A 22,604-nucleotide genomic window follows, 5' to 3' on the forward strand; every position below is an offset into this window, starting at 1 on the left:
CACGGTCTCGGCTCACTGCAAGCTCCGCCTCCCAGATTCACGCCATTCTCCTGCCTCAGCCTCCCGAGTAGCTGGGACTACAGGCGCCCGCCACCGTGCCCGGCTTAGTTTTTGTATTTATTTTTAGTAGAGACGGGGTTTCACTGTGTTATTCAGGATGGTCTCAATCTCCTGACCTTGTGATCCACCCACCTCGGCCTCCCAAAGTGCTGGGATTACAGGCGTGAGCCACCGTGCCTAGCCCAAATATCCATTTTTAATCAGTACTTTTGTTTAAGACTCTATTGTTATATTGGAGGAAAAAAAAAAAACCCTTTGTAACATTTCATATATGACAAATCCCAAGAAGTAAAAAAAGGACTTTCAAGGCCCCAGGGCTTCAGGAAGTGGGAGTGGGCTCATGGGGTGAGGACTCTGTGTCCAGCACTAAGCAGAGTCTTAAGCCTGTTTCTTGCCTGGGGCTGTTTATGCTTCAACACAGTACCTGAAATATTGGGTATTCCAATATCCGAGATGCAGAACTGCAAATTCCACAAATCCATTCTGACACATGGATAAACTTTTATTGATATACCAAAGGGAAACCAATATTCACCGAAGGCTGCCAAATCCATCTTTCTAAGAGTAAAAGTGTTTGTTTGACTCTCCACCCTTAAAACACTTTGTATGACATATAGCTAGGAATATACAGAAAGAATTCAGATTACAAAACTCTACAGGAAATCAATAGTCATCATCTAATACTGGAACTACAGTTAAAAAAAAAAAAAGCAATCTTCTAGGAGTCCTAACTGTAGCTTAAAGTATAGATCATCTGTGCCAACTTTCTATAGCAAGTGGTAATAGGCAATTGTAAGCAAACAGTATCAACCTGTATCACTTGTAAAAATCCATCCGAAGGTATTCGGAGCTGTGTGACAGTGGATGTTATTCCTCCAGCTCTCCCACCAGCTCCACAAAATCAGTGATATACCATTTGGCGTTATCCTTGACTTGTTGCCTGATCACATTTCCTCCAAATCCAATGAAAGCATCCTAAGAAGGAAGAAAAGAGAGAGAAATGATTCTTATTTTTATTTATTTATTTATTTATTGGAGTCTCGCTCTGTCGCCCAGGCTGGAGTGCAGTGGCACAACCTCGGCTCATCGCAACCTCTGCCTCCTGGGTTCAGGTGATTCTCATGCCTCAGCCTCCTGAGTAGCTGAGACTCCAGGTGTGCACCAACTTACTGGGCTACTTTTTAAATTTTTTTGTAGGGTCGTTCTATGTTGCCAGACTGCTCTCAAACTCCTCCTGCTTCAGCTTCTGAAGTGCTGGGATTACAGTTATGTTCCACTGCACCCATCCAATTTTGTTGTTCTTTTTTTGTTTTTTAAGACAGGGTCTTACCCTGTCACCCAGGCTGGAGTACAGTGGTACAGTCATGGCTCACTGCACCCTTGAACTTCTGAGCTCAACTGATCCTCCTGCTTCAGCTTCCTGAGTAGCTGGGATGACAGGTGCACATCACAATCCCTGAGTAATTTTTTTTTTTTTTTTTTTTTTTTGAGGCGGAGTCTCGCTCTGTCGCCTGGACTGGAGTGCAGTGGCCGGATCTCAGCTCACTGCAAGCTCCATCTCCCAGGTTTACGCCATTCTCCTGCCTCAGCCTCCCGAGTAGCTGGGACTACAGGCGCCGCCACCTCGCCCGGCTAGTTTTTGTATTTTTAGTAGAGGCGGGGTTTCACCGTGTTAGCCAGGATGGTCTGGATCTCCTGACCTCGTGATCCGCCCGTCTCGGCCTCCCAAAGTGCTGGGATTACAGGCTTGAGCCACCGCGCCCGGCCTCCCTGAGTAATTTTTTAGAGACGGAGTTTTGCCATGTTGCTCAGCTGGTTTTGAACTTCTGTGCTTAAGCAATCCTCCCGCCTCAGCCTCCCAAAGTGCTGGGATCACAGGCGTGAGCCACCACTTCTGGCTGATTTTGTTGTTTCTTGAAAATGAGATTGGGAGCTCCCTGAGAAATCTCTTCATTTTACTTTTATGTATTCCTCATTAAACTAGTAGCCCAATATTCATTACTTAGACAACCCCAACATTGGTTATAAATTATCTAAGCTAACAATAAAAATACTCAAAGGTGGTTGGGTGTGGTGGCTCATGCCTATAATCCCAGCACTTTGGGAGGCTGAGAAGGGTAGATCACCTGAGGTCAGGAGTTCGACACCAGCCTGGCCAACATGGTAAAACCCTGTCTCTACTAAAAATACAAAAAATTAGCTGGGCATGGTGGTGGGCGTCTGTTATCACAGCTACTTGGGAGGCTGAGGCAGGATAATTGCTTGAACCCAGGAGGCGGAGGTTGCAGTGAGCCAAGATCACACCATTTCACTCCAGCCTGGGTGAGAGAGCGAGATGCTGTCAAAAAAAAAAAAAAAAAGATTCAAAGGCTATGTGCGGTGGCTCATGCCTGTAATCCCAGCACTTTGGGAGGCCAAGGTGGGCAGATCACCTAGGTTGGGAGTTTGAGACCAGCCTGGCTGGAACTTTTTATTTTTATTTTTTTTGAGATGGAGTCTTGCTCTGTCATGCCCAGGCTGGAATACAGTGGCGCGGTCTCAGCTGACTGCAATCTCCCGCCTCCCAGATTCAAGAGATTCTCCTGCCTCAGCCTCACGAGTGCTGCGATGACAGGCGCCCACCAACATGCCTGGCTAATTTTTTTTTTTTTTTTTTAGACGGAGTCTCACTCACTTTTGAGACGGAGTGAGTGGCAGTAGGCCACTCACTCACGCCCAGGCTAGAGTGCAGTGGCGCGATCTCGGCTCACTGCAAGCTCCGCCTCCTGGGTTTACGCCATTCTCCTGCCTCAGCCTCCCGAGTAGCTGGGACTACAGGCGCCCGCCATCTCGCCCGGCTAGTTTTTTGTATTTTTTAGTAGAGACAGGGTTTCACCGTGTAGACCAGGATGGTCTCGATCTCCTGACCTCGTGATCCACCCATCTCGGCCTCCCAAAGTGCTGGGATTACAGGCTTGAGCCACCGCGCCCGGCCTAATTTTTGTATTTTTAGTAGAGATAGGGTTTTGCCATGCTGGCCAGGCTGGTCTCAAACTCTTGACCTTACGTGATCCACCCATCTCTGCCTCCCAAAGGGTTGGGATTACAGGCATGAGTCACCTTCGTGCCTGGCCAAAAAGGTTCCTTTTAACCCTTTTTCATTCATCATTCACAAAGAGTATGAATTTTTTTTTTTTTTTTTTTTTTAGACAATCCCTATTTTAGATCTCAGGAAACTAGGAGTAAAAACTTCAGCACTAGGCCGGGCGCGGTGGCTCAAGCCTGTAATCCCAGCACTTTGGGAGGCCGAGGCGGGTGGATCACGAGGTCAGGAGATCGAGACCATCCTGGCGAACACGGTGAAACCCTGTCTCTACTAAAAAATACAAAAAACTAGCCGGGCGAGGTGGCGGGCGCCTGTAGTCCCAGCTACTCGGGAGGCTGAGGCAGGAGAATGGCGTAAACCCGGGAGGCGGAGCTCGCAGTGAGCTGAGATCCGGCCACTGCACTCCAGCCCGGGCGACAGAGCGAGACTCCGTCTCAAAAAAAAAAAAAAAAAAAAAAAAAACTTCAGCACTATATATATATATATATTTTAAGATGGAGTCTCACTCTGTCATCCAGGCTGGAGCACAGTCATGCAATCTCGGCTCACTGCAACCTCCACCTCCTGGGTTCAAGTGATTCTCATGCTTCAGCCTCCTGAGTAACTGCAATGATAGGCACCCATCACCACGCCCAGCTAATTTTTTTGTATTTTTTGTAGAGATGGGGTTTCACCATGTTGCCCAGGCCGGTCTCAAACTCCTGGCCTCAGGTGATCTGCCTGCCTCAGCCTTCCAGAGTGCTGGGATTACAGGCATGAGCCACCGCGCCTGGCCACACTATATTTTTGGTGTAGTTTTTCTTACGTTAGAATGACATGACAAAGGCAAAGCCCTACGTGAAATGGACCCATTTGATATTTACGACACTTGCTATATATAGCATTTGATTTTATATATATATAAAATCTCTCCATATATATATATGGAGAGAGAGAGAGAGAGAGAGAGAGAGAGAGAGAGAGAGAGAGAGAGAGAGCGCACGCACATTGACTTTAAAATGCTTAGAAATAAAATCCCTGGCCAGGCATGTTGGCTCACACCTATAATCCCAGCACTCTGGCAGGCCAAGGCAGGAAGATCACTTAAGCCAGGAGTTCAAGATTAGCCTGGACAACATAGTGAGACCTCATCTCTACAAAATATAAACAAAATTAGATAGGTGTGGTGGCATGCGCCTGCAGTCCCAGCTACTCAGGAGGCTGAGATGGGAAGATTGCTTGAGTCTGGGAGGTCGAGGCTGCAATGAGCTAAGATTGCGCCCGGCTGCTCGGGAGGCTGAGGCAGGAGAATGGCGTGAACCCGGGAGGCGGAGCTTGCAGTGAGCTGAGATCTGGCCACTGCACTCCAGCCTGGGCGACAGAGCGAGACTCCGTCTCAACAAAAAAAAAAAAAAAAAGATTGCGCCACTATACTCTGACCTGGGTGACAGAGCAAGACCCCAAAAAATAAACAAAACCTCTGCTAGTCTCAGAAAATGAAGTTAGTTCAGAGGAATAAAATGCTGTGGTAGTGTGGGATGCAGTGATGCACACCTGTAATCCCAGCTACCCAGGAGGCTGAGGTGGGAGGATCCTTTGAGCCCAGAAGTTCAGGGCTGTGATAAGCTATGATCACAACACTGCACTCCAGCCTGGGCAACATAGCAAGACCCTGTCTCCAAAAAATAATAAATAAGTAAATAAAAATAAAATGCTCTGATATGTTACAGGTAAATCATATAATCTCTGCAAGCCTCAGTTCCCCTATCAGTAAGAAGAACACAATATTTGGCTAGGCATGGTGGTTCACACCTGTGATATCAGCACTTTGGGAGGCCAAGGCAGGGGAGATTGCTTGAGCTCAGGAGTTCGAGACCAGCCTGGGCAATATGGTGAAACTCTGCCTCGCCAAAAACACAAAATCTTAGCTGGGTGTGGTGGAATGCGTCTGTGGTACCAGCTACTTGGGGGGCTAAGGTGGGAGAATCACTTGAACCCAGAGGGCGGAGGTTGCAGTGAGCTAAGAGCACACCATTGCACTCCAGCCTGGGTGACAGAGTGAGACTCTGTCTAAGAAAAACAAAACAAAACAAAACATAATAATTTGACTTCATAGGGCTGGTATGAGGATTAAATAAGGTAATGTATGAGGAACTAGTATATAAAGTATAAAATGACGTTAAAATCTCGGTTATGAGTTGTTGATGGTATTATTTGGGGAAATGAAACCAACCTACTGAGCACACACCTAGGCTAAAAGATGCTGCCCATACTACAGGGATAAGGCATTGTTAAAAGCTTGAAAAGGTTTTTAGTTCCTTCTTCATAACTTTCCTTGGGTTTGCACAAAGTTGACAAAACAAGATTGAATTTGTTTTTATTATTTCATTTTTATCTTGTAATGAGAGTTGTTTTTGTTTAACTCCTGTTTTAAATCTTACATAGTTCTAAATCAGCTGTTTTTATTTTATCTTATTTATTTATTTTGTAGAGATGAGGTCTCACTATGTTGCCCAGGCTGGTCTCAAACTCCTGTGCTCAAGTGATCTTTCTGCCTTGACCTCCCAAAGTGTTGGGATTATAGGATAAATCAGCTGTGAAAACAAAAGTACGGCCGAGCGTGGTGGCTCATGCCTGTAATCCCAGCACTTTGGGAGGCCAAGGTAGGCAGATCACCTCTGAGGTCAGGAGCTCAAGACCAGCCTGGCCAATGTGACGAAACCCCGTCTCTACTAAAAATACAAAACTTAGCCGGCATGGTGGCATGTGCCTGTAATCCCAGCTACCTGGGAGGCTGAGATACCAGAATGGTTTGAACTGGGAGGCAGATATTGCAGTGAGCTAAGATCATGCCACTGCACTCCAACCTGGGCAACCTGGGCGAAACTCCGTCTCAAAACAAAAATAAAGAAATAATAAATAAATATATAAAAAAAAAAAGTACAACCTGCAAAAATATTAGCATCCTTAATACATACAGCAGGAGGACAGGCTTCCATGTCTGTGGCACCATCTCCAATCATGATTATTTTCTTAAAATGAAATTTTTCCTTTAAAAGTTTAATCACTTTTCCTTTTCCACCAGATTCAGCTGTTGGCTGTGTCTCATCAAAACCTGCATATTCACCTTAAAAGAGCAGTAAAAACAGGGTTAAAGACCCACAGAAGTATCTTACCAGTGACAGCTTTCTGCATAGATGATATCTTCACTTAAATGTCACTGAGAAGGCAAAAAATGGCCCTGGGTAAAGTTGCACAGCCTCGAGCTCCACACCTGTTCCTGGGAATAAACAAGCTTTGCTTTTTTTCCTTTTATGATTGTGATTATGATTATAGAAATGGGGTCTTGGTATGTTGCCCGGGTTGGTCTGGAACTCCTAGGCTCATGTGATTCTCCTGCCTTGGCCTCCCAAAGTGCTGGGATTACAGGTGTGAGCCACCACACCCAGCCAACCTTTGCTTTTAAATTACAAGGATCAATTGTAGAGATGGCCTCTATTAGGGCATAAATACCTACGGGTGAATTTGTTGTATCCTTTAAGCTTCCAGTAATTCTCAAACTTTGTTGAGGTAGCACAACACCATACAATAGTAATATATCAAATTAATTATAATTTATTTATTTTTGAGACAGAGTCTCACTCTGTTGCCCAGGCTGGAGTGCAATGGCATGATCTCCACTTACTGCAATATCCGCCTCCCAGGTTCAAACCATTCTCGTGTCTCAGCCTCCCAAGTAGCTGGGATTACAGGCGCATGCCACCATGCTGGCTAAGTTTTGTGTTTTTAGTAGAGATGGGGTTTTGCCATGTTGGCCAGGCTGGTCTCGAACTCCTGACCACAGATGATCAGCCTGCCTCGGCCTCCCAAAGTTCTGGGATTACAGGCGTGAGCCTCCGCACCCAGTCTTAATATATTAAATTTAAAATGTTAATATATTATGTCACCCAAGAGGAAATTCCAGCTTATTTTTGATCAATTATTTCTGTTGTTACAGTAATTACCACACTCATTCTTGACTTCTTTTTTCAATGATCTCTATCTCTAGACCACTCAAGAATGTTCTATTACATGCGGTGGCTCATGCCTATAATCCCAATACTTTGGGAGGCCGAGGCAGGTGGATCATCTGAGGCCAGGAGTTTGAGACCAGCCTGACCAACATGGTGAAACCCTGACTCTACTAAAAAAAATACAAAAATTAGCCAGGTGTGGTGGTGGGCACCTGTAATCCCAGCTACTCAGGAGGCTGAGGCAGAAGAATCGCTTGAACCCAGGTGGCAGAGGTTGCAGTGAGCCGAGATGGAGCCACTGTACTCCAGCTCTCCAGCTGGAGCAACATGAGACTCTGTCTCAAAAAAAAAAAAGAATATCACTATCAGTCACCCCTTGATATAACTGGAGATCTGAGATAATATAACAACTCTGTGGCAATGCTATGGAACAGAGGGGACAGGAGGCTTCCCCAAGGGCTGTAGTTCAGTAATCCGTTAACAAAAGTCTCCCTTTTAAAGTCTCTGTCTTGTTGTTGTTGTTGTTGTTGTTTTTGCTTTTGTTTTAAGACAGAGTCTCACTCTGTCACCAGGCTGGAGTGAAGTGGCGTGATCTCAGCTCACGCAGCTTCATGTGATTCTCCTGCCTCAGCCTCCCAAGTAGCTGGGACTATAGACATGCGCCACCACGCCCAGCTAATTTTTGTGTTTTTTTTTTTTTAGCAGAGTTGGGGTTTCACTATGTTGGCCAGGCTGGTCTTGAACTCCTGACCTCAAGTGATCCTCCCGCCTCAGGGTCCCAAAGTGTTGGGATTACAGGCATGAGCCACCGTGCCCAGCCAAGTCTCCTTCTCGAGTCTAAATTGCTTCAAATGCATAGAAGTGCCCATAAAGTTGAAATATAACATACAGCAAAGTAAGTCATAGGGGACTTCATAGGAATTAATGTTTCACTAAATGCAGACATTTATGTACAGACAGGTGATGTTATAGATAATAAAGCTAGGACAGGTGATAACCTAAGTCTACTTTGCTGAGCAAAGGGTACCAAAGGGCAAAAGACATCAATTAAGAGGACCATTCATCTCAATATTTAACTCTGATGTGACTGTTTAAGTTGCATTCCAACAGACATTACCCAGAATACTGAATAATAGAACTGCTAAGAAAGGGAATATGTTACCATTAACGTCTTACCATTAAAGTAGAATTTCAGCCTATTGGCAAATATATTGGTTCCTGGGATATTGAGCTTTGAAGCAACATGCTCTACAATACTCCTAAAGCCACCAGATATTAGGAAAACCTGAACATTTCGCTCCTGTAGGCGACTTACCAGCTCCCTGCAAAAATAAAATACAAAATACCAAACACTGAGTAATACAAAAAGAAAAAAAAAAGGAAACATGAAGAGGGAACTAAGATATATTTTCTTCTCCTGAATGCATTTGCCTGAGGCATATTTGACAAGGTATATTGCCTGGGTAGTTAGTTTTATATGTTTTTCTTTTTTTTTTTTTCTTTTTGAGATGGAGTCTCGCTCTGTTGCCCAGGCTGCAGTGCAGTGATGCGATCTCGGCTTACAGCAACCTCTGCCTCCAGGGTTCCAGCAATTATCCTCCCTCAGCCTCAACGGTACCTGGGATTACAGGCACCTGCCACCACACCCAGCTACTTTATTTTATTTTATTTTTTGAGATGGAGTCTCGCTCTGTCACCAGGCTGGAGTGTAGTGGCACGATCTCGGCTCACTGCAACCTCCGCCTACCAGATTCAAGCGATTCTCTTGCATCAGCCTCCCGAGTAGCTGGGACAACAGACGCGCGCCACCATGTCCAGCTAATTTTTTTTTTTTTTTTTTGAGACGGAGTCTCGCTCTGTCGCCCAAGCTGGAGTGCAGTGGCCGGATCTCAGTTCACTGCAAGCTCCGCCTCCGGGTTCACGCCATTCTCCTGCCTCAGCCTCCCAAGTAGCTGGGACTACAGGCGCCCGCCACCTCGCCCGGCTAGTTTTTTGTACTTTTTAGTAGAGACGGGGTTTCACCGTGTTAGCCAGGATGGTCTCGATCTCCTGACCTTGTGATCCGCCCACCTCGGCCTCCCAAAGTGCTGGGATTACAGGCTTGAGCCACTGCGCCCGGCCTAATTTTTGTATTTTAAGTAGACACAGGGTTTCACTATGTTGGCCAGGATGGTCTCCATCTCTTGACCTTGTGGTCCGCCCACCCTGGCCTCCCCAAGTGCTGAAATTACAGGCGCAAGCCACCACGCCTGACCAACTTTTTTTGCATTTTTAGTAGAGAAGGGGTTTCACCATGTTGGCCAGGCTGGTCTTGAACTCCTGACCTCAGGTGATCTGCCCGCCTCAGCCTCCCAAAATGCTGGGATTACATGCACGAGCCACCACGTCCGGCCTTATATATGTTTTTCTAAATGCACTTAGAAATCAATGAGTAGAGGCCAGGCATGGCGGCTCAAGCCTGTAATCCCAGCACTTTGGGAGGGCGGATCACGAGGTCAGGAGATCGAGACCATCCTGGCTAATACGGTGAAACCCAGTCTCTACTAAAAAATACAAAAAACTAGCCGGGCGAGGTGGCGGGCGCCTGTAGTCCCAGCTACTTGGGAGGCTGAGGCAGGAGAATGGTGTAAACCCGGGGGGCGGAGCTTGCAGTGAGCTGAGATCCAGCCACTGCACTCCAGCCTGGGCAACACAGCGAGACTCCGTCTCAAAAAAAAAAAAAAAAAAAAAGAAATCAATGGGTAGAGTTTGGCTACTTCAGGAAACCATTCCAGAACTCTACTCTGTCCATGGACCCAGGAAAACACAAGATGAGGACAAACAAGGAAAACTTAGATTTTCCTGGAGAAAGAGGAAAGGCGGAAACAGACAGGACCACACAACCAGCCAGACAAGACCATGTGTAAGTACCAAAAGAACCACACAGGCTACCCCTTTAAATCCAGCAATTTGGGAATCCAAAGTAGAAAATCACTTGAGGCCAGGAGCTTGAGAACAGCCTGGGCAACATAGCAAGACCCCCATCTCTACAAAAAATATTTTAAAGGCTGGGTATAGTGGTTCAAACCTATAATTCCAACATTTTGGGAGGCTGAGGTGGGAAAATTGATCATTTAAGCCCACAAGTTCAAGACCAGCCTGGGCAATATAGTGAGACCCTGTGTCTATAGAAAATTTTTAAAAAATAATTAGGCATGGTGGTCTACATCTGTAGTCCCAGCTACTTAGGAAGCTGAAGCAGGAGGATCCCTTGAGCCCAGAAGGTTGATGCTGCAGTGAGCTGTGTTCATGCCACTGCACTCCAGCCTGGGTGACAAAGCGAGACCCTGTCTCTCAAAAAAAAATTTTTTTTTTAATTAGCTGGGCATGGTGGCATGCACCTATAGTCCCCACTATTAAGGAGGCTAAGGTGGAAGGGCCACTTGACCCCAGGAGTTCAACGCTGCAGTGAGCCATGACTGTACTCCAACATGGGCAACAGAATGAGACGCTGACTCTAAAAAAAATAATAGTAGGCCGGGTGCAGTGGCTCACAGGTATAATCCCAGCACTTTGGGAGGCCCAGGCAGGTGGATCACTTGAGGTCAAGAGTTCAAGACCAGCATGGCCAACTTGGCGAAACCCATCTCTACTAAAAATACAAAAATTACCCAGGTGTGGTGGCAGGGACCTGTAATCCCAGCTACTCAGGAGGCTGAGGTGGGAGAATCGCATGAACCTGGGAGGCAGAAGTTGCAGTGAGCTGAGATTGCACCACTGCACTCCAGCCTGACTGACAGAGTGAGACTTCATCTTGAAAAATAAATAAATAAAAATTTAAAAAATAATAATAAAATTAAAAAATAAAAATGAAAATAATTAAATCACCCAGAGGGCGCTCTAAAGCAATAGTTAGATGCTCTCAGGAGGACTTGCCCTCCCCTCCCAACACTGGTGCTGAAACACACCTGGAGCAGGGGCTCCTCTTACCTTATGCCGGGGGTCAGGTGTGGGGGGTGCTCTGCTATGAGTCTCTGCACCTGCTCCCTGGAGGGCTGGATGAGGGCTAAGCGCTCTGTGAGAGCAGCTTTGAAAGGCACTGCCCCGCCCATGGCTCGCCGTGTCCTAGGAGGGAGACCCAACAGTCAGGCCAGCCAGGTTCGATGTCCTCGAGGTTAACATGCCTTACTGCTCCAGGTCTGCACAACATCCACCAACAGGAAGATGCTACGAAGAGCCCCACTGTACAACAGACAGGCTTTGCTGCAATGGGAGCAAGGCCTTGGAATAAATTTTCGAAGGACTGCTTGAATATAACATTAACAGGCTGGGCGCAGTGGCTCACGCCTGTAATCCCAGCACTTTGGGAGGCTGAGGCGGGCGGATCACCTGAGGGTGGAAGTTCAAGACTAGCCAGACCAACATGGAGAGACACCATGTCTACTAAAAATACAAAAGTAGCCGGGCATGGTGGCCCATGCCTGTAATCCCAGTTACTCAGGAGGCAGAGGCAGGAGAATCGCTTGAACCCGGAGGTGGAGGTTGCGGTGAGCCGAGATCACGCCACTGCACTCCAGCCGGGGCAACAAGAGTGAAACTGTCTCAGAAAAAAAAGAAAAGAAAAAGAAAATAACATTAAGAGGCCAGTGTGCAGTGACTCATGCCTATAATTCCAAACACTTTGGGAAGCTGAGGTGGGCAGATCATCTGAAGCCAGGAGCTTGAGACCAGCCTGGCCAACATGGCAAAACCCCATCTCTACTAAAAAAATGCAAAACTTCGGCCGGGTGCGGTGGCTCAAGCCTGTAAGTGCTACTTTGGGAGGCCGAGACGGGCGGATCACGAGGTCAGGAGATCGAGACCATCCTGGCTAACACGGTGAAACCCCATCTCTACTAAAAAAATACAAAAAACTAGCCGGGCGACGTGGCGGGCACCTGTAGTCCCAGCTACTTGGGAGGCTGAGGCAGGAGAATGGCGTAAACCCAGGAGGCGGGGCTTGCAGTGAGCTGAGATCCGGCCATTGCACTCCAGCCTGGGTGGCAGAGTGAGACTCCATCTCAAACAAACAAACAAACAAACAAACAAACAAAAAAATGCAAAAATTCAACGGGCCTGGGGGTGCGCGTCCGTAATCCCAGCTACTTGGGAGGCTGAGGCAGGAAAATTGCTGGAACCCGGGAGGCAGAGGTTGCAGTGAGCCGAGATTGTATCACTGCACTCCAGCCTGGGCGACAGAATGAGACTCCGTCTCGAAAAAAAAAAATGACATAGTGCATGACTGGGGGACTGGGACTGCAGAGGGAGGTGCCCAGCTGCAGGGCGGGAGGGCAGGAGGGAGGGAGTGGCTCTGCTCCAGGATCCACCAAGAGACTCTGAACCTTTATAGGGAACCACTAAGGCCACACTTTAAACCATGACACAAAGCCACTGGACACCTGGGTCCCGCCCCTCAGGCCACCTTTTTTGGTTAGTGGTGGTCATCATTCCCCTGATCAAGCTAAGAACATGTCTTATCCATGTTTGTTTGCTATAAATATTTATATAAACGAATGAATATGTCAAATTAAACTCTAAGGGATGAAAGAAAAAGCCTAGTGCTCATGTTCCATAGCCAGGGTCTAGCACTTCATCCAAAACAGTCACTCTTTAGAAAGTCTTTATCATTTCATAAAGTGGATAAATGCTATCCCTACATTTCTGACACCGCGTCCTCAACGCCACAGATTTTGGCTAGCTCATCGATTCCTTCTTCTCTGATGACCGTGCTGTCAACATCAAAACATACAGCATCTGCTGAGTAGAACAGCTTCCTTAGCTCTGAGTGGGAGACCATTGTTGGAAGAATTTTCCTCCTACAAGAAAAAAAGATAAATGTATTTAAAAGATAAATACATTTAAAGACATCAAATACAATTATGAAAAGATCCCACCTTGCCTACCAAGCTGATCTAATTTGTGTCGAAGTCAGTGCAGGCCACAAAAGAGTATACTCACAGATTCATTTGTTTTTCCTTTTTGTTTACTTCCCACACTACACCAATTTCTTCTTTCTTTTTTTTTTTTGGTAGAGTCTTACTCTGTTGTCCAGGCTGGAGGGCAGTGGTACGATCTCGGCTTACTGTAACCTCCACCTCTCGGGTTCAAGTGATTCTTGTGCCTCAGCCTCCTGAGTAGCTCAAATACCTGTGCCTCCTTGAAGCCTTCTTTCTTTTCTTTTAGTTATACACACACACACACACACACACACATATATATATATAAATATATATATATATTTTGACCTAATTGTAGCAAGGAAGCAAGCATTAAAGCAGAGGTGTGCATAAGGTTCTGTGGGCACATAGGAAAAATGTTTTGCCTTATCTATGAAATAGGGCTTCAGACTGGGCACAGTGGCTCATCCCTGTAATCCCAATACTTTGGGAGGCTAAGGCAGGAGGAGGATTGCTTGAGGCCAGGAGTTCGAGACCAGTGTGGGCAACATAGATCAAGTCTCTACTAAAAATAATAATACAAAAAATTAGCTGGGCGTGGTGGTACATGCCTGTAATCCCAGCTACTTGGGACACTGAGGCAGAAGAATCACTTGAACCCAGGAGGTGGAGCTGTAGTGAGCTGAGATCATGCCACTGCACTCCAGCCTGGGCAACAGAGCAAGACCCTGATTCTAACTAAAAGGAAAAAAAAGACGGCTTCAAGGAGGCACAGGTATTTGAGCTGAATCTGACAGGTAAGTGGCCCTCTAAGTGGGTTGTCAAAGGGCAGGGCATCGATTTGGCAAGTGCTGGGAGGAGAGGAAGGGAGGTAGAGACAAGGGGAGAGGCTTGTGATGGCAGAGGGAGGAGCATGAGCAAAGACAAGGAGGAGGAAGCAGATGACCTGCTGGAAGCTATCCCGTGGCTTGTTTAGGAGTTCAGACTAAGAGGGTGCTAGGGCCAGGCTAAGGAGTTTAGACTTTAACTTCCAGATACTGGGAAAGGCTTTAAGCCTCAGAAGAAAGATCAGAGCTAAATATAACAGCTTAACATACATAACATTGCCAATGTAGAGGTGCTAGTTGAAGACGTGGTCTGATTAAAGTCCAGGGAGAGGCTGGGCATAGTGGCTCATACTTGTAATCCCAGCACTCTGGGAGGCTGAGGCGGGAGGATCACGTGAGGCCAGGAGTTCAAGACCAGCCTGGCCAACATGGCAAAACCCCAGCTGTACTAAAAAAAATAAAAATTAGCCGGGCAGGATGGCGTGCACCTGTAGTCCCAGCTACTCAGGAGGCTGAGGCAGGAGAATCTCTTAAACCTGGGAGGTGGAGATTGCAGTGAGCCAAGATCACACCACTGCACCAGGATGGGGCCACAGAGTAAGACCCTGTCTCAAGAAAATAAAAAATCATAAAAATAAAGTCCAGGGAGAATAGAAAGAGGGAGAAGAGAAGAGTTCTAAGGACAGAGCCTGCAGGACCACCACCTTTACGTCCTGACTTGAGTCTGGGAAAGAGAAGGGGAAAATGGTGAAGGTACAGGAAGAAACTGTGGGAAGCATACTGCTGTACAAGCTGCAGAGGACAGAGAGTCAAAACGAATTTTTATTTATTTATTTATTTTTTGAGACAAGTTCTCACTCTGTCACCCAGACTGGAGTGCAGTGGTACAATCATGGCTCACTGCAGCCTCCAACTCCAGGGCTCAAGCGATCCTCCTGCCTCAGCCTCCCAAGTAGCTAGGACTACAGGTGCACACCACTATGCCTAGCTAATTTAAAAATTTTTTTTTTGAAGAGATGAGGGTCTTGCTATGTTGCCCAGACTGGTCTTCAACTCCTGGACTCAAGCAATCCTCCCACCTAGGTCTCCCAAAGTGCTGGGATTACAGGCATGAACCCCCATGCCTGGCCTTTATTTTTTATAAAATCTTTGGACTAGACTTAGGGCGAAAGGGATCCTCAAGATTGCCTAGACCAGCCTCCCATCAGAGACTAATATGTCAAATAGAAGGCTACACAGATGATGTAAGTAATCTATATTTAGAAAAGACTGTGGTTAAAAACAGACTCAAAGCAGCTGACCAACCCACTGCTCAAATGATTTCCAACCAATGCAGTTGGCAGAATAATGCCATTTAAAGTTGACCTGGGGAAAAAAATCTTTTAAGTCAGGGGTCAGCAAACTATGGCTTGCAGGCCAAATCCACCCTGCCACCTGGTTTTGTATGGCTCACAAGTAAGAATGATTTTTACATTTTATTTTACTTTACTTTTTTTGAGACAGGATCTCATTCTGCCACCCAGGCTGGAGTGCAGTGGTGCCATCATAGCTCACTGCAGCCTCAAACTCCTGGGCTCAAGTGATCCTTCCATCTTGGCCTCTTGATTAGCTGGGACTACAGCTGTGAGCCACCATGCCCAGCTGATTTTTACATTTTAAACAGTTGAAAAAAAAAACCAAAAGAAGAAGAATATTTTTTGACACGTAAAAACTAATGAAATTCAAATTTCAGGCTGGCTGCAGTGGCTCACGCCTGTAATCCTAGCACTGTGGGAGGCTGAGGTGGGAGGATTACTTGAAGCCAGGAGTTCAACACCTATCTGGGCAACATACCAAGACTCCATCTCTACAAAAGTATTTTTATAATTAGCCAGGTGTAGTGGCATGCGCCTATAGACCTAGCTACTCAGGAGGGTGAGGCAGAAGGATTGCTTGAGCACAGGGGTTTGAGGCTGCAGTGAGCTACGACCATGAAATTGCACTCTAGCCTAGGTGACAGAGTGAGATGAGACCCTGTCTCAAAAGTAATAATAATAAGTAAAAATGAAATTCAAATTTCAGTGTCTATTAATAAACCTTTTTTTCTTTTTTTTGAGAAGGAGTCTCGCTCTGTCACCCAGGCTGCAGTGCAGTGGCACAATCTTGACTCACTGCAACCTCTGCCTCCCAGGTTTAAGTGATTCTCCTGCCTCAGCCTCCCAAGTAGCTGGGATTATAGGCACATGCTACCACGCCCAGTTAATTTTTGTATATTTAGTAGAGATGGGGTTTTACCATGTTGGCCAGTCTGGTCTCGAACTCCTGACCTCAAATGATCCTCCTGCCTCAGCCTCCCAAAGAGCTGGGATTATAGGCGTGAGCCACTGTACCCTACCAGAGCCACTGCACCCAGCCATTAACATAATATCTTTATTACACACTTTATGTCCTCATGATCTGGCTCCCATGCCTATGTATTTTACCAATCTCATTCCCCACAAATACACATACACACACACACATTATTCACACGCACGCACACACACATACACACTTTTTTTTATTTTGAGTTAGGGCCTCACTCTGTCACCAAGGCTGGAGTGCAGTGGTGCAATCTCAGCTCACTGCAACCTCTGCCTCCCTGGCTCAAGCAATTCTCCTACTTCAGCCTCCTGAGCATTAGGGACTACAGACAGGCACGATGCCTGGCTAATTTTTTGTATTTTTAGTAGAGATGGTGTTTTGCCATGTTGCCCAGGGTGGTCTCAAACTTTTGGGCTAAAATGATCCATGAGACTCGGCCTCCCAAAGTGCTGGGACTACAGGCGTGAGCAACCGCACCTGGTCAAACACACAATTTATGGCTCAAGGAATACTAAGGACTTTTTTTTTTTTTTTTTTGAGATGGAGTCTTGCTCTGTCACGCAGGCTGGAGTATAGTGCAGTGGCACAATCTCGGCTCACTGCAACTTCCCCCTCCCAGGTTCAAGCAATTATCCTCCCTCAGCATCCCGAGTAGTTGAGACTACAGGTGCGTGCCACCATATCCAGCTAATTTTTGTATTTTGAGTAGAGACAGGGTTTCACCATGTTGCCCAAGCTGGTCTTGAACTCCTGACCTCAGGCGATCTGCCTGTCTTGGCCTCCCAAAGTGCTGGGATTATAGGCATGAGCCACTGCACCTGGCCTATGTCATGTGTTTTGATTCCTCTACACCCTTTCAAATGTTGCTCCTCTGCCTGGAATCACCATATCCCCCATGTCATGAAGGAAGTCCTACTTCTTCATGGTGCAGATCAAGTGGCCTCCCCTATACCACATTATTTCCTCCCCATCAACCCAGAAAATCAGTCAATCACTCCAGTTGAATTATCTTCTATCACTGCACCAGCACTCAATAGGTGTTAAATATTTCATGAATTAAATATTTTATGAATTAAATAGAGTGGAACCTAAGCAGTTATTAAAAACTGAACAAGGGGTCGGCTGCAGTGGCTCACACTTGTAAGCCCAGCACTTTGGGAGGCCGAGGCAGGAGGATCACTTGAGGTCAGGAGTTCGAGACCAGCCTGGCCAACATGGTGAAACCCCATCTCCACTAAAAATACAAAAATTAGCCAGCCATGGTGGCAGGCACCTGTAATCCAAGCTACTTGGGAAGCAGAGGCGGGAGAATCGCTTGAATACAGGAGAATCTCTTGAACCTGGGAGGTAGAGAGGTGGAGACTGCATTGAGCCGAGATTGCACCACTGCACCACTGCACTGCACTGCAGCCTGGTGACAGACTGAGACTCCATTTCAAAAAAAAACTCAACAAGGGCCAGCATGGTGGCTGACACCTGTAATCCCAGGACTTTGGGAGGCCAAGACAGGTGGATTGCTTAAGGCTAGGAGTTTGAGACCAGCCTGGGCAACATGGTGAAACCCTGTCTCTATAAAAAAAAAAGATAAAAAATAAAAAGAAACCAGTCATTTGGCTTTGGTCCAGCAGGAATCAAGCTAATTCATACTACATGACCAGGCAGGGTCGCTGGAAAGACCTTGAAGTCAGCAGGTCTATCAGCAGAGAAGCAGCACTTACTGTAGCACAATTCCACTAAGAATGGAGAATGAACCATAGGTGAGTGAAGAGGAAGCCAGAAACAGACAAATGGTTTAAGAGGAGCTAAAATAAATGGGACAAGCTAAAGGACTTTTTAAGAAGGCACATGAGAAGGCCGGGCGCTGTGGCTCATGCCTATAATCCCAGCACTTAGGGAGGCTGAGCTGGGTGGATCACCTCAGGTCGAGAGTTCAAGACCAGCCTGACCAACAGGGAGAAACCCCGTCTCTACTAAAAATACAAAATTAGCCGGATGTGGTACCACATGCCTATCATCCCAGCTACTCAGGAGGCTGAGGCAAGAGAATCGCTTGAATCTGGGAGGCAGAGATTGCGGTGAGCCGAGCTTGCGCTATCGCACTCCAGCCTGGGCAACAAGAGTGAAACTCTGTCTCCAAAAAAAAAAAAAAAAAAGAAGATGCATGAGGCAACACACCATAACTAAGAATGGGCAATGCTCCTGAGAACGACTGACAGGCACCAGAACCTCAAAGCCAGTCCCCAGGAACCGTGACACCCTGACACAAGACCCAAAGAGGAATGCATAATGCATGGGCGCCATCCTCAAGAGGCTTCCAGTCTTGTCGAAATGATCAGAAAAATAATCACTGGTCATGTTTGAAAAACCAGTGACTTTGGCCAGGAGCGGTGGCTCACACCTGTAATCCCAGCACTTTGGGAGGCCAAGGCGGGTGAATCATGAGGTCAGAAGTTTGAGACCAGCCTGGCCAACATGGTGAAACTCCGTCTCTACTAAAAGTACAAAAATTAGTTGGGCGTCTCTAATTCCAGCTACTTAGGAGGCCAAGGCAGGAGAATCGCTTGAACCCGGGAGGCGGAGGTTGCAGTGAGCTGAGATCCCACCACTGCACTCTAGCCTGGACGACAAGAGCAAGACTCCATCTGCAAAAAAAAAAAAGGCAAACCAGGTACTTGAACCTCTTTCCAACCAATGACACTTTAATGAGATTGGCTGGGCGCAGTGGCTCACACTTATAATAATCCCAGCAGGATCATTTGAGCCCAGGAGTTTGAGATCAGTTCTTGAAAACATAGCAAGATTCCTTCTCTTAAAAAAAAAAAAAAGAAAAGAAAAATTGGTGGGGCATGGTGGTGCACGCCTGTGGTCCCAGATACTCAAGAGCCTGAGGCGGGAGGATGGTTTGAGCCCAGGAGTTCAAGGGTGCAGTGAGCCGAGATCAGGCCACAGCACTCCAGCTGGGTGACAGAGTGAGACCCTGTCTCAAAAAAAAAAGCAAGACCATCAGCCTTGAGTTTGAAAGGAAATGTACATTTCCTCCACTAAAAGTGAGAACTGATTTACACATCCCCAGCTGACCACTAGGCCTGATTTACGGCTCAGAATTGTTGACACCTGCCTCCTGGGTTGTAATGTGGTCCAAGGAGAAAACAGAATATTTTTGGCTTTTTTTCAAGACAAAGTCTCATTCTGTCGCCCACACTGGAGTGCCAATGGTATAATCATAGCTCACTGCAGCCTCAACCTCCTGGGCTGAAGTGATCCTCCCGCCTCAGCCTCCCGAGTAGCAGAGACTACAGGCACACACCACCACACCCAGCTATGTTATTATTATTAATATTTTTGTAGAGATGAGGTCTCACTATGTTACCCAGGCTGGTCTTGAATTCCTGGCCTCAAACGATCCTCCCATCCTGGCTCCCAAAGTGCTGGGATTATAAGCATGAGCCACAGTGCTGGCCAAAATAGAACGTTAGAGACACACTTTACATTGAATTTACTTGGAAGGCTGATTCTTTTTCTACACCCTCGCTAGGAGAGCGAGCTGGATTTTAGGACCTTAACTCTGCCCCTGAAATGGTCAGGCCAGGGGAGATGGCTTTACCTTTTGGATTACAAGAGTATCAACTCCCTCCCTGCTTGATTGAGCAGCAGAGCAAACTTGGCCACAGCTCCTTTTAGCTCTTCCCATCCTGCTCTGGAAAACGCTGTATCTCCCTGTACACTTCTGATTTCCTCCTTTATTTTTATTTTTACTTTTTTTGAGATGGGGTCTCACTCTGTTGCCCAGGCTGGAGTGCAGTGATGTGATCTCGGCTCACTGCAACCTCCGCCTCTCGGGTTCAAGCGATTCTCCTGCCTCCTGAGTAGCTGGGATTACAGGTGCCTGCCACCATGCCTGGCTAATTCTTTTGTATTTTTAGTAGAGACAGGGTTTCACCATGTTGGCCAGGTTGGTCTCAAACTCCTGACCTCAAGTGATCCACCTGCCTCAGCCTCCCAAAGTGCTAGGATGACAGGTGTGAGCCACCACGACTGGCCAATTTCCTCCTCTTTTCATTGTCTCCACCAGGAGTGACTCGCAATCCATGTGTATTTAAAATTCTCGTGGCTATAGGGCAAAAAAATCTGCTGAGTAATGTCAGTTGCTTCAAAGTAAATTGTTTACATTAGAATTCCACACACAGAAAAATCATTGCCGGAGAACAGACTCTGGATTCTTCATATTTGGCTCTAACAGGGAGGGAGAGGGCAGGGCCAGGGGTAGAAGACATCCCGTTGGGAAGGTCTATTCTCAGATTCTCAGACACAGCGGCTCCCAGGTCCCATCCGGACCACTGCCTTCTGCAGCTCAGAACAGAACTTCTGCCTGGCTGGCCCCAGCTAGTTCATCTGGGGCAAGCAAAGGACCAACTGATTCAAAAACAAAACAAAACAAAAAAGTCACTGCTGACAAGGCCTTCTTGCCCCTAGTTCCAAAGTACAAAAGCAACCTTTCCTGCAGGACCAGGCTTTGGAGGCCTGATTTTGGATAAGAGGAAAAAAGCTCCTCGCCCAAACAAACGCTTTCCCAACTTCTCAATCTCTGTATCTTTCAACAGGCTTCTAAGATCACCTTACTTCCTTCACCTTGTTAGGACTGACGTCTTACCTTCATCTGTGTAAGAAAAAATAAAAGCCGGTACAGAGGTTGTGAAGGTCACACACAATTGCGAGAACCAAGCTTATTTGCTTTGGTAGTAGGGGTAAATTTGTTCAGGTTCCGGGGCATTGAAAGAGTACACAGTATAGCCGGGCATAGTGGCACGTGCGTGTAATTCCAGCTACTGGGGAGGCTAAGGCAGGAGAATTGCTTGAACCTGGGAGGCAGAGGTTGCAATGAGCCAAGATTGTGCCACATTGCACTCCAGCCTGGGCGACAGAGCGAGACTCCATCTCAAAAAAAAAAAGAGTACACAGTAGATTCTGAAAAGCTTCTGAATCAGAGGAGAGTCAAACAGGTTCCCTGTAACAAGGGCTGGGATCCCCAGCACATGCACTTATACTATATTTTATTTTATCTTTTGTTTAGAGAGGGAGTCTTGCTCTGTCACCCAGGCTGGAGTGCAGTGGTATGATTTCGGTTCACTGCACTCTCTGCCTCCCGGGTTCAAGTGATTCTCTTGCCTCAGCCTCCCGAATAGCTGGGATCAGAAGCGTGTGCCACCACACCCAGGTAATTTTTGCATTTTTGGTACAGACGGGGTTTCACCATGTTGGACAGGCTAGTCTCGAACTCCTGACCTCAGGTGATCTGCTCACCTCGGCCTCCTAAAGTGTGGGGATTACAGGTGTGAGCCACCATGCCCAGCCTTATGCTATGTTTTACGATTAAAAAAAAAAAAAAAGCCAGCACAGCCATAAAAAAGAATGACATCATGTCCTTTGCTGCAACATGGATACAGCTGGAGGCCGTTATCCTAAGTGAATTAGCGCAGGAACAGAAAACCAAATACCACATGTTCTCACTTATAAGTGGGAGCTAAACTGGGTACATGTGGATACAAAGACGGGAAAAACACAGTAATGGCCAGGTGCAGTGGCTCACACCTGTAATCCCAGCACTTTGGGAGGCCGAGGCGGGCAACTCATTTGAGATCAGGAGTTCGAGACCAGCCTGGCCAACATGGTGAAACCCTGTCCCTACTAAATATACAAAAATTAGCCAGGCATGGTGGTGGGCACCTGTAATCCCAGCTACTCAGGAGGCTGAGGCAGGAGAATCACTTGACCCCGGGAGGTGGAGGTTGCAGTGAGCCAAGATCACACCATTGTGCTCCAGTCTGAGCGACAGAGCGAGACTGTGTAAAAACAAAAAAACAAACAAAAAAAGGATACTGAGGACTACAAGAAGGCAGGGGAAGGAGGGCATGGATTGAGAAACTACCTACTGGGTACCGTGCTCAAACCCTGGGTGAGGGGATCAATCATACCCCAAACCTCAGCATCATGTGATATACCCATGTAACAAACCTGCACGTGTACTCCTTGAAGCTAAAATAAAAGTTGACCCAGCCGGGTGCGGTGGCTCAAGCCTGTAATCCCAGCCCTTTGGGAGGCCAAGACGGGTGGATCACGAAGTCAGGAGATCGAGACCATCCTGGCTAACACGGTGAAACCCCGTCTCTACTAAAAAAAATACAAAAAACTAGCCAGGCGAGGTGGCGGGCGCCTGTAGTCCCAGCTACTCGGGAGGCTGAGGCAGGAGAATGGCGTAAACCCGGGAGGCAGAGCTTTGCAGTGAGCTGAGATCCAGCCACTGCAGTCCAGCCTGGGCGACAGAGCGAAACTCCGTCTCAAAAAAAATAAAAAATAAAAATAAATAAATAAATAAAATAAAAGT

General features: G+C 46.8%; 1 protein-coding gene across 6 annotated transcripts in view; it reads right to left on the reverse strand.

The window, feature by feature from the left end:
- Positions 1–541: 541 nt before the first annotated feature.
- PSPH (phosphoserine phosphatase) overlaps positions 542–22,604 on the reverse strand; it is a 45,513-nt gene continuing 23,450 nt past the window's right edge. For 4 of the 6 annotated variants that reach the window (XM_033194543.1, XM_033194548.1, XM_033194547.1 and 1 more), the window contains 5 exons: positions 12,813–12,971; positions 11,107–11,241; positions 8,314–8,459; positions 6,103–6,251; positions 542–1,035 (listed from right to left, as the gene is read on the reverse strand). In XM_033194543.1, the coding sequence (XP_033050434.1) occupies positions 928–1,035; positions 6,103–6,251; positions 8,314–8,459; positions 11,107–11,241; positions 12,813–12,971 (697 nt within the window). In that variant the 3' untranslated portion in view covers positions 542–927. Of the gene's footprint in view, positions 1,036–6,071; positions 6,252–8,313; positions 8,460–11,106; positions 11,242–12,812; positions 12,972–22,604 lie in introns of all 6 variants that reach the window. The other 2 variants (XM_033194544.1, XM_033194545.1) reach the window with 2 other exon arrangements.

Source organism: Trachypithecus francoisi, unplaced genomic scaffold (assembly GCF_009764315.1).
Source record: "Trachypithecus francoisi isolate TF-2019V2 unplaced genomic scaffold, Tfra_2.0 Lachesis_group4, whole genome shotgun sequence".
Lineage (NCBI taxonomy): Eukaryota > Metazoa > Chordata > Mammalia > Primates > Cercopithecidae > Trachypithecus > Trachypithecus francoisi.